The 12586-nt window shown below is 44.4% G+C and overlaps 1 protein-coding gene across 4 annotated transcripts in view; it reads left to right on the top strand.

Annotated features, from left to right (window-relative positions):
• Positions 1-12586, top strand: part of DPP6 (dipeptidyl peptidase like 6) — a 1064355-nt gene that overhangs the window by 684517 nt on the left and 367252 nt on the right. For all 4 annotated transcript variants that reach the window (XM_027538503.1, XM_027538505.1, XM_027538502.1 and 1 more), the window contains exon 2: positions 10308-10422. In XM_027538503.1, the coding sequence (XP_027394304.1) occupies positions 10308-10422 (115 nt within the window). The remainder of the gene's footprint in view (positions 1-10307; positions 10423-12586) is intronic.

Genomic DNA, 12586 nt, shown 5'->3' with positions numbered 1-12586 from the left:
GATCCTCTGGAGAAGGGAATGGCAGCCCACTCCAGTATTCTTGCCTGGAGAATCCCATGGACAGAGGAGCCTGGTGGGCTGTGGTCCACGAGGCTTTAAAAACTAGGGATGTTCAGGCCTGCTCACTGTTTTCTTTGTCTTTGTTCTCAGAGAAGGGAAAAAGAAAAACTCAGTCCTCTTTTTTTTTCCTTTTCACTGCAACAGGAATATCTTAACGTTTTGAATTAATTTCATAAAGAAGCTGTCAGACACTGTCAGTTAAACTAAAGAGCATAAAATTATTTCAGCTCTGTTGTTGAATTTGTGGGTAAAAATAATGAAGAAGAAATTTTTAAAGACAGATAATTACAGTCAATATTTTGCCTGTTTTTTCTTCTTCATCTGGGAGAACTTATAGGACAGGGGCTTGCTCTGCAAACAGTGCTGCTGAGCTGCAGGTAGCAGGTAGCAGGAGCGTGCATGCACACTTCGTCGCTCAGTCGTGTCCGACTCTTTGCGACCCCACAGACTGTAGCCCTCCAGGCTCCTCTGTCCATGGGATTCTCCAGGCAAGAATACTGGAGTGGGTTGTCATGCCCTCCTCCAGGGGATCTTCCCGACCCAGGGATCAAACCCAGGTCTCCTGCATTGCAGGTGGATTCTTTACCGACTGAGCCACCAGGGAAGCCCAGGCGGAGGATGACAGCTGCTCTAATAGTGGTGGATTTGATTTTAAAGGGCTGTGCCCTCAGACAGCAATGTTATGTTAAAGTCATGTTATGTCAAATAGTCAACTTCAGAATTTCCACGTTCATAGGAGGAAAGGAGAGTGGATCCCAGCTCAGTCAGTAAGGCTCGCAAAGAACGTGGTGGAGGACGCAGAACAACCTAAGGATTGGGGTGTCCATGAAGACAGTGAAGAGAGAGCGAGCGGAAGGGGGGCCACCTGACTGTGGGTCAGATAGCTGGGGCATAACAGCTCCTCTCTGTCACTAAGACGACGACGATTCATAAGGAACCATCAGTCCTAGGAAGAAGGGCCCGTCAACCAAATGTAACCTCAAGTTAGTGAGGTCAGCAGAAGCCTTTGAAGGGTGAGACTCGCCCTCCAGCACGAGCCCTGCCCGCTGCTCACACGTCACTGGATGTGTCTGTCTCTCAGGAACGGCCGCCAGCCCCCTCCAGCCCTGCAGTCAGTTGAGAGTCACTAGCGCCATCAGCGTTGATCAGTGTCTCGTGGCCACAGCACTCACCCATCCCTCACACTCACAGCTGGCAGGAACACCCAGAGGACTCAGAGGACTCACGCGAGCTTCACGGGAGGGGCGTTCCAGGGAGTGGAGAGCGCCCCTTGTGAAGGATGCCCGGTCTCCAAGGGGCTGCCCGTTCACATCTACCCTCTGGGGGCATTTAAACTATCAGCAACCCAAACCTGGATCTAGTGACACCCCAGCTCTGATTTCCACTTTGAGAGCCAGAACCACTCTCATAGCCTTAGTTTTCTTCTGAAAGCTGCTGGATGATAGAAGACGAGATTGATTAGCTCAGAGATGGATAATTCTGAGAAAAATAATTGAATTCACCTCCGGCTTCCCTGGTGACAGGGCCATCTGGTTGACCTCTCTGCCTTCAGCAGAGGGAAATAAAACGTGCAACGGCCAGCTGACCCCGTTGCAGCCGGCGAGGCCTGGACCTCGGCCGTCGCCGTGGACCTGCCCGCCTCCCAGCACCCCCGTCGTTCCTGCTCTTGCATCTCCTGTGCTCGCATCTCCTGGGATGGGGAGCGTCTTTAGCACAACCCCTAGTGCCCTGCAGAAGTCAGCCTCCAGCCTCATCTCTTGTTTTTTAAATATTTTTTTAATATGGACCATTTCTTTTTCTTTCCATTTCTAAAGTCTTTATTGAGTTTTGCTACAGGATTGCTTCTGTTTCATGTGTTGGTTTTCTGGCTGGCAGGCATGTGGGATCTCAGTCCCTGACCAGGGATTGAACCCACACTCCCTGCACAGGAAGGTGAAGTCTTAAGCTCTGGGCCACCGGGGAAGTCCTTCCAGTCTCCTGCTGGCTGCCCCGTGTCCCTTTAGCCACAGCGCACACAGTACCTGAGGCGAGGTGGTTAGTGCTGCATCACGTGGTGGAGTCTCAGCTGCGACCTACACCACCCTACTCCGGGGACCCAACAGAAGTTAAAGTGCTCATTTCCCCTCATTGGAGCTTCCGGTGTGAAGAGAGTGGATGAAGGAAACGTGGTCTCTGCACCCTTTACCGTCTTTATCCAGGACAGGAAGTTTTGTGAGCTTTTGAGTTTCCCCATGTCGCATGTCAGGTGTTGCCCGGACATCGTTTGGATCACAGTCAGTAGTAACACAATGGTGATTCAGGTTTCTGTAGTGTCTGTAAACAGTAACGGGCTTTCAGACACGTGTGTGTTTATCCTCTAGATTCCTCATCCCCAGCCTTCCTCTCTTTTCTCCACCTTTTTAGTCTCAGTGTCTCTTTTTTAAATAATCACCCCTGAGTTTTCATTTGATTCTCTGCTCCTCATCAGAAGGCGTGAGGTGTGATGAAGGTATATGGAGCTCAGGACGAGAAAAGATGCTGTAGACTGGGACTTCCCTGGCCGTCCAGTGGTTTAAAACTCTGCCGTCCCAAAGCAGAGGGCACAGCTTCAATCCCTGTGCAGATCTCTAAGATTCTACATGCTGCTCAGCATGGTCAAAATAAGTAAAATAAAGAGATGTCAGATTTTCGCAGAGAGAGGAGAGGGCCTCTCTAGCAGACCTGGCTTAAGTGCACAGGTGGTCCCTGCAGGGGAGTCAGCATCCAACAGAGTCTTTTCTGAATCAGTTCACAGGACATCGTGGGGTCTGTAACTAATGTTGTGACCTTGGCAAAGAAAATATCAAGCTCTGATTAGGAACTGCTAAGATAATAGCACTCTGGAAAGATGAATTTTATATTTAAAACAACCAAATGACCCAGGAAAGGGTTTAGTTTGGTTTCAGTTCTTTGTTTTCTTTCTGTCTGAGCTAAAAATAAGTATGAACAACAGTTACCTCACTAGGTACAAGGGAATTGGCAGCCTTAGATGTCAGTTTGCATTAGTCTTTTAGGACCGATTGCTATTTATGGCATAGTTCATGCAATCAGACTTATATTAATGCTTTACTTTCTGCATCAGTCAACAATTGCGCCTCTGACAGATGTGCAGGCAAATAACAAAGTTCCTTCTCTTAAAGGCATCTGTAGATTCACTCAGCCATTCCACCCACAGTCCCCGGGCACTGTGGTGTCCTAGGCTCTGTACCAGGCATCGTGATCATGAACATCAGGATAACTTCCTTAAGTGGCTTGCAGCCTGCAGATGACCCAGGCATGGAACGCACCATTTAGGAGTGCAGTAATGTTACAGAAGAGCATTTACAAAGTGTTTCGTTTGTGTCCAATTGAAAAGAATAATGGACTCTGCCAGTGAAACCAGGCAAAGCTTCCTGAAATGTCAGAGATGATATTTTAGCTGACAGCTGAAGAATGCGAAGGGATTTGCCTGTTGAAATGAGGCTGGAGAGGAATGGCAGGAAACGGAAATCAAACATGTATGCAAAGGTGCAGAGGGTACGGGTGGGGTGGGGATGGGGACAGGGCAGGAGGTGGCTCCAGGAGCAGTAAGTTGTGAGCAGAGAGTGGGAGGCTTAGCTCAGAGGTGGAGGGAAGGAGAGGGGACTGTCTTTGTAGTGAAGTGCACATCGCTTGAGCACAGAACCCAGACTCCTCAGAGAGGGCTCCAAGTGTAGGAGGGGCATATAAATGTGTCCTCTGCTCCGAATAGCCTGTTGACTGGCATTTTCTATCACGTGCCCAGGGTTAACCCCTTCTCACAACCTCCGCCACTGCTGCCTGGCACAAACCTCCATCACCCCTCCTAGTGGGTCCCATCACCCCTCCTAGTGGGTCCCATCACCCCTCCTAGTGGGTCCCATCACCCCTCCTAGTGGGTCCCATCACCCCTCCTAGTGGGTCCCATCACCCCTCCTAGTGGGTCCCATCACACCTCCTTGTTTGCTTGTTCTTTGCCCTCCGTGTAGCAGCTCCGCTGGGGGTCTTCCTGTGGGAGTCTGGTTCACGCCCTGTGGTGCTCACATGCCTTGCCCTTAGAGGAAAAGCCAAAACCCGGGCTGTGGCGTCCAGACCCTGCTTTCCTGGCTGCCCACACCCACCCTCCTTGCTCAGCGTGGTCACCCCACTCACATCTCCGTGCCCCGTCCCCAGCCCTGTCTCTCTGCCACCCTCCACTCCAGAGCACACACTGCCTCTTCCTCTCCCTGAATTGCTTGCCCTCAGGTGTCAGTCCGTGTCTGACTCTGTCTGGAGCAGCTATAACACACTGCCACAGACCGGGTGGCTTAAACACAGATTTCTCTCACAGCTCCCGGGACTGGAAGTCCAGGGTCACGGTGCCAGCTGCTGGCTCTGGTGAAGGCCGTCTCCTTGGGTTGCAGACAGCCGCCTTCTCTCTGTCCTCATATGGCCTTTCCTCCATGTCTGCAGGTGAAGACAGAGGGGAGGCAGCTTTCTTGGTGTGCTCGTCTGTCTATTGTTTGTTCCCCGTCCCTACACTAAGATACAAGGAAGGAATATGGAAAAACATGAAGGCTGTTGGACTTGGGTTGCTAACAATGCATAACAGGTTCACAGAACAGGGCTTGGCAGAGTAAGCCTTGGATAAATATTGGATGGATGGATGGATGGGAGATTTGTTCACCTTCTCAGGCCAGTGTTTAATTGTAAATTTTATTGGATCTCCAAGGTATGCATGTGGTACCAAGCAGAACAGGGAATACATAACAGCCTCATTCTCATCATTCTAGGCAAAAATTACACAATGATGTTGAGAAATGCACTGCTGAAGCTCAACATTGCAGGGGAAAGTTGCCCTTCTTGAGAAACGGGAACAATTTTGCTCAAATTTTTGATAATTCACTTCCTACAAGTTAAGATGAGGAAGTCTGAATTTGGGATGCCAAATCAGATGCTCAGGTTGGATGTTCACTGTTAATCTGCATTCTAACTCAAAAACCAGATCTATGTTCTGGTTATTATTAAGTATCCGTGTACGAGTTAAATATGCACACACATCAGTACTGGAGAGGAAGACGGAGAAATGGAAACTTTCGTTCTTTTGGGCTAGCAAGTTGCTCATGTGTTTTTCCTCTTTGTTTCCTATGGTTATTGTAGTGATATTGTTTGTGTAGTTTAAAACGTTACTTTTGACAATAAAATTTGGAATTTAGTAAGGACAGTCTTCATGGGAAATAGATGGGGAAACAGTGGAAACAGTGTCAGACTTCATTTTTTTGGGCTCCAAAATCACTGCAGATGGTGACTGCAGCCATGGAATTAAAAGACACTTACTCCTTGGAAGGAAAGTTATGACCAACCTAGATAGCATATTCAAAAGCAGAGACGTTACTTTGCCAACAAAGGTCCGTCTAGTCAAGGCTATGGTTTTTCCAGTGGTCGTGTATGGATGTGAGAGTTGGACTGTGAAGAAAGCTGAGCGCTGAAGAATTGATGCTTTTGAACTGTGATGTTGGAGAAGACTCCTGAGAGTCCCTTGGACTGCAGGGAGATCCAACCAGTCCATTCTGAAGGAGATCAGCCTGGAGGGAATGATGCTAAAGCTGAGGCTCAAGTACTTTGGCCACCCCGTGCGAGGTGGCCAACTTTTCCAATTTGACTCATTGGAAAAGACTCTGATGCTGGGAGGGATTGGGGGGAGGTGGAAAAGAGGATGACAGAGGATGAGATGGCTGGATGGCATCACCGACTCAATGGACGTTTGAGTGAACTCCGGGAGTTGGTGATGGACAGGGAGGCCTGGCGTGCTGCGGTTGCAAAGAGTCGGACATGACTGAGTGACTGAACTGAACTGAACTGAACTGAAGGATGGTCTGCTTTTCTGAGGGTGAAATGATGCTGCTTTTTAAATGTAAGAGTGTTGCCTGAAAGTGTGATGCATCTGTACTTAAGAAATGGCATCAGTGATCCAGAATCACTTCACTTAAGTAGACTCTGCTATCAACACCTGTTTGGTTATATTATTGTGCATTCTTCCATCTAATAATATATATGGAATTGGTTTTCTCTGCAAAATCTTTTCTTAGCCCAGTGAGCATGAAGGAGCAGAGCCTTTGTCCTTTTTCTGAACTGTCCTGACCGTCTTTCATTTTCCCACTGCCAAGCCGTCTCAGCATCTTTCTTTCCCATGCCCTGTGTGTCCATTGAAGGTACCCCGTGTTCGAAGTTTTCAAGATCTCTCCTCTCCACCTTCTTTCCTGGGCTGGCCCTCCTGCATCCTTGTGGGCTGTTCATCCACCCTCCTCACTTTCTGGTGAAATAGCCTGTTCTGTCATGAAGCAATGCAAATGGTTAGAAATTCTGAAGTTTTGTTTGTTTGTTTGACATAATTTTGTCTGGGTGAAATTCCCTTTTGATTGCAACTCTGCCTTCTGGAGCTCTGCAGAAGTCTTCTCTCTCTTGCATGTGATACTTCAAATAGACAGAGCCTCTGAGTATTTGATTTTTGGGGCTGACCTCTTCCCGTAGCCTTGCTTCATGTGACGCTTTGCAGCGTCTCTGTCTTTGGTCGTCTTTATGGCGTACTCTGTCCATCATTATCTCTAACGATGTTCAGCCCAGACTTGGACACCACACTGTGAGTGTGCTTGAGCCAGGGAAAGGTCTACTGGACATCACTGTTCTACTACTGAACATCACTACAATTCATTCAGTTGCATTTTTGCAAGTAAATTAGTTATGCTCCTGGCCACTCAAGAAGTTGATGCAAAAAAAAAATTGATGCAAACTAAAAGTCTTAGTTGTGTTTTTTTTAAGTCTCTGTACACTATTTTAGTTGTTTTTTTCATATAAACTTCTAAATAAAACAAAATTTCAAATCTTAGATTATTTTTATTAGAAACAAGATTTAAAAGATATCCATTGTTTGAGCTGATGAAGACCATACCATTAATTTAATTATTCTCTGTCTTGAGAAAGATTGATCTTGAGTATGAAATTGTTCTAGTTTTGGATGTTGACTCTGAATTTAATCTGAACAGTATTTGAGAAATGTCCACTTTGGGTCTGTGAGAGATCATGCACACTATGATAGTGTAAGGAATGCACTACTGCAAGATACACGCTATTCACATTCTTAGTGAGAATGGTTTATTTCCTCTGTTAACTCAGGTGAAATGAAAAGCTACTCAATCAGTGAGATCTGATCACTTCTTGTCATTGGCCAGTGATTTCCTCACATAGAAAACTGTATCCAGTAGGAAAGGAGATTGACTCAGTATACCTTTTCGTCATTCAGTTCAGTTTGGTTCAGTCGCTCATTCGTGTCCAACTCTTTGCAAACCCATGAGCCGCAGCAGGCCAGGCCTCCCTGTCCATCACCAACTCCTGGAATCCACCCAAACCCATGTCCATCGAGGCAGTGAAGCCATCCAACCATCTCATCCTCTGTCGTCCCCTTCTCTTCCTGCCCTCAATCTTTCCCAGCATCAGGATCTTTTCAAATGAGTCAGCTCTTCGCATCAGGTGGTCAAAGGATTGGAGTTTCAGCTTCAACATCAGTCCTTCCAATGAACACCCAGGACTGATCTCCTTTAGGATGGACTGGTTGTATCTCCTTGCAGTCCAAGGGACTCTCAAGAGTCTTCTCCAACATCACAGTTCAAAAGCATCAATTCTTCAGCGCTCAATTTTCTTTATAGTCCAACTCTAACATCCATACATAACTACTGGAAAAACCATAGCCTTGACTAGACGGACCTTTGTTGGCAAAGTAATATCTCTGCTTTTGAATATGCTATCTAGGTTGGTCATAACTTTCCTTCCAAGGAGTAAGCATCTTTCAATTTCATGGCTGCAATCACCATCTGCACTGATTTTGGAGCCCCAAAATATAAAGTCTGACACTGTTTCCACTGTTTCCCCATCTATTTCCCATGACGTGATGGGACCAGATGCCATGATCTTCGTTTTGTGAATGTTGAGCTTTAAGCCAACTTTTTCACTCCCCTCTTTCACTTTCATCAAGAGGCTTTTTAGTTCCTCTTCACTTTCTGCCATAAGGGTGGTGTCATCTGCATATCTGAGCTTATTGATATTTCTCCCGGCAATCTTGATTCCAGCTTGTGCTTCTTCCAGCCCAGTGTTTCTCATGATGTACTCTGCATATAAGTTAAATAAGTAGGGTGACAATATCCAGCCTTGATGTTCTCCTTTTCCTATTTGGAACCAGTCTGTTGTTCCATGTCCAGTTCTAACTGTTGCTTCCTGACCTGCATATAGGTTTCTCAAGAGGCAGGTCAGATGGTCTGGTATTCCCGGCTCTTGAAGAATTTCCCACAGTTTATTGTGATCCACACAGTCAAAGGCTTTGGCATAGTCAATAAAGCAGAAATAGATGTTTTTCTGGAACTGTCTTGCTTTTTCCATGATCCAGCAGATGTTGGCAATTTGATCTCTGGTTCCTCTGCCTTTTCTAAATCCAGCCTGAACATCTAGAAGTTCACGGTTCATGTGTTGCTGAAGCCTGGCTTGGAGAATTGTGAGCATTACTTTACTAGCGTGTGAGATGAGTGCAGTTGTGTGGTAGTTTGAGCATTCTTTGGCATTGCCTTTCTTTGGGATTGGAATAAAAACTGGGCTTTTCCAGTCCTGTGGCCACTGCTGAGTTTTCCAAATTTGCTGGCATATTGAGTGCAGCACTTTCACAGCATCATCTTTCAGGATTTGAAATAGCTCAACTGGAATTCTATCACCTCCACTAGCTTTGTTCGTAGTGATCCTTCCTAAGGCCCACTTGAGTTCACATTCCAGGATGTCTGGCTCTCGGTGAGTGATCACACCATCATGATTATCTTGGTTGTGAAGATCTTTTTTGTACAGTTCTTCTGTGTATTCTTGCCACCTCTTCTTAATATCTTCTGCTTCTGTGAGGTCCATAACATTTCTGTCCTTTATCGAGCCCATCTTTGCATGAAATGTTCCCTTGGTATCTCTAATTTTCTTGAAGAGATCTCTAGTCTTTCCCATTCTGTTGTTTTCCTCTACTTCTTTGCATTGATCCCTGAGGAAGGCTTTCTTATCTCTTCTTGCTATTCTTTGGAACTCTGCATTCAGATGCTTATATCTTACCTTTTATCCTTTGCTTTTCGCTTCTCTTCATAGCTATTTGTAAGGCCTCCTCAGGCAGCCATTTTTCTTTTTTTCATTTCTTTTCTATGGGGATGGTCTTGATCCCTGTCTCCTGTACAATGTCAGGAACCTCCGTCCATAGTTCATCAGGCACTCTATCTATCAGATCTAGGCCCTTAAATCTATTTCTCACTTCCACTGTATAATCATAAGGGATTTGATCTAGGTCATACCTGAATGGTCTAGTGGTTTCCCTACTTTCTTCAATTTAAGTCTGAATTTGGCAATTTGGACATTGGCACATACACATATACTGGCACCTGGTATGTGCTAAATAAATGTTTGAGTTTCACAGCTGAAATAGAAGTTCACAGTGTGGGTGTCAATGAAGAGAAAGATGAGAGGTTGAGGCTGGAAGTTTTATCGTACCTGGGTTTGATCTGATGACATGTAATAGGCTGACTGCAATGAGAAACTCCATGGTCACCAGGTAATGTGGACCCAAGTGTATAGGGTGGAGAAGCGTTAAGTTACAGAAAAGGCTGTAAACATAACATAACGTCACCTTCTTCTTGAGATAAAGCTTTGCCATAAGATGAGGGAAGCAGCCTGGGTCCTCTGGACCCTGAGGCAGAAGGAAGAGAAAGGCACTTACGGCCGCTTCAGGGATGAGAGTGCCTAGAGCTCTTCCTTTGTCTCCCGTGTCGCGTCCTCCTTGCTGCGCGGGCCTTTCTCTAGGTGCCGAGAGTGAGGACCGCGCCCCAGTTTCGGTGCACGTGTTCCTCCGCGGCGGCTGCCCTTGTGCAGAGAATGGACTCTCTAGGCGTGAGACTGCAGGAGTCGCGGCGCGTGGGCTCAGTAGTCGTGGCTCCCGGGCCCTGGAGCACAGGCTCAGTAGCTGTGGTGCAGGGGCTTAGTTGCTCCGAGGCATGCGGGATCTTCCCAGAGCAGGGATCCAACCCCCGTCCCTTGCGTCTCCTGCCTTGGCAGGCAGATTCTTTACCACCAAGCCACCACGGAAGCCTACACCTGAGATCTTGATTTGACTCAAGTGTGGTTACTTGGATTATTTTAGTTCCTTATTTGACTCACAGATTTTCTCTTTTGTGCTGTCGTTTCAGGAGCTCGTGGGAAGTAACCCTCCACAAAGAAACTGGAAAGGAATAGCCATCGCGCTGCTTGTCATCCTGGTCATCTGCTCCTTGATTGTCACCTCGGTGATACTGCTGACACCAGGTACTTACGTTTATTCCTGGAAAAGCAAGTTGCTGTAATGGAGAGAGGGCATGATTTTACTTGGCGATTTTTTTCTAAGTAACTGCCTACTGTGTAATTTATGTTCCCTTGATTCTAATTCTCATTGCACCATATGGTAAAATGATGTTATATGCATTCAATGAAAAAAATCCATTGTACATGCTATGAATTTGTTTAGATAATTCCTGACTAGGGTAAATTCTTGGCATGTATTAAAATTCACAAATATTTATTTATATTTGATCAGCTTAAACAAAGACTTTGCCCTTATAAATATAATGATTTTATATGTCTCATGGTATTCTTGGGTATTCTATCAGGGATGAATTAAAGTTATTAAAACAACATATACTAAGTGTGAGCTAAGGATAAACTAATTATTAGATACTACTGATGAAATAAAGGAAGCATGAAACAGAATTAGGAATCTCTCAGGGAAGAAAAACTCACAAAAATTGTCAGCAAAAGTCTACAGAAAAAAAAAAACATATATAGGCATGGATTATTGCAAGTTTCAAATATAAGTTGTATAGAAGGTGAGAAGAAAGAGATAAAACGCTTCATGAGAAAGTTCACAGAGAAAGTCATGTGTCAAGTTGGGCTTCTGTGGAGAGGTGAGAACTTAGTAGCAGGAGAGTGGAGAGATTAGGACAAGAAGAAAGCCTTTGCCCGCAAGCTAAACGTACAGGGTCATGATAGGAAAACATTATCGCCATATATAAACTATGTGACTATCCATTCTCCTCTGTTGTATTAAGTGTCAACTTGTGTGGACAAAAAGATGTTCCAGTCCTCAATAAATAGACTATACAGGTATTAGACTTTATGATGGAAAATATGCATTTTTGGACAGGTACAAAAATTGCAGGCAAATTTTCAGGTATGTTTAACTCGAATTTATTGTTGCTGTTATTGTTTAGTCACTCAGTCATGTCCAACTTTTTGTAACCCCATATCACACCAAGCTCCTCTATCCATGAGATTTTCCAGGCAAGAATACTGGAATGAGTTGCTATTTCCTTACTGACTAAGTTTGAGCAAGCTCTAGGAGATTGTCAAGGACAGGGAAGCTTGGTATGCTGCAGTCCATGGGGTCACAAAGAGTCAGACACAACTGAGCAACTGAACAACAATACCCTGAAACCAAAATTCAATAAAGATATCACAAGAAAGCTACAGACCAATAAATCTTATGAACACAGATGCAAAAATTATAACAAAATACTAACAAGTTGAACCAAATTACCAAACCAAAAAAGGATTATATACCATGACCAAATGGGATTTATCCCAGGAAATAAAATTTGGTTTAGCATATGAAAAATCAGCATAGTACACTCAGATTTATAGAATAAAAACAAAACAAAACAAAAAAAAAAACACAGCATAATCATCTCAATAGGCACAGAATAAGCATTTGACAAAATTCAAAATCCCCTCTCTATACAACACTGAACAAATGAAGAGTAGAAAGAAACTTTCCTAACCTGAAAAAGAGCATCTATAAAAAACCCACAGCTAACATTATACTTCACACTGAAATGGTTAGCAGTGATCCTGCTAAATATCAGGTTATTCTTGACAAGACGAAGAAAAGACATCCAGGTTAGAAAGAAGTAAAACTATCTCTATTCATAGATGGCATGAACTGGTGTATAAAAAATCTTACAGAGTCCACAAACACAAAAAACATAACTAATAAATGAGTTCAGCCACATTGGAAGATGCAAAATTGTACAAAAATTATTTATATTCCTGTACACTAGTAATAAGCAATTCAAAATGAAATTTAGAAATGATTCCATTTACATTACTTTTAAAGGGAAGGAATCAATTTAACAATAAAAATGTAAGACGTGTGCACTGAAAAACCATGAAACGTAATTGAAAGGAATTAAAGATCTTCACAAATGGAAAGATATCCCATGTTCATGGATTAGAGGATCTACTATTGTTAACATGCAGTACTTCCCAGAATCATCCATAGATTCAACATGCTCCATGTCAGAATCCCAACTGGCTTTTTTTTTCAAAAATTGACAGGCCAATTCTAAACTTGATAGGAAAATGCAAGGCTCTCAGACCAGCCAAAACAATCTTGAAAAAGAACAGTTAAAGCACTTATATCTATGATATTAAAATT

The sequence above is a fragment of the Bos indicus x Bos taurus genome, chromosome 4 (assembly GCF_003369695.1).
Source record: "Bos indicus x Bos taurus breed Angus x Brahman F1 hybrid chromosome 4, Bos_hybrid_MaternalHap_v2.0, whole genome shotgun sequence".
NCBI classification, from domain to species: domain Eukaryota; kingdom Metazoa; phylum Chordata; class Mammalia; order Artiodactyla; family Bovidae; genus Bos; species Bos indicus x Bos taurus.
The sequence above is the reverse complement of the archived record's forward strand: the minus strand, read 5'-3'. Positions and strand labels throughout refer to the sequence as shown.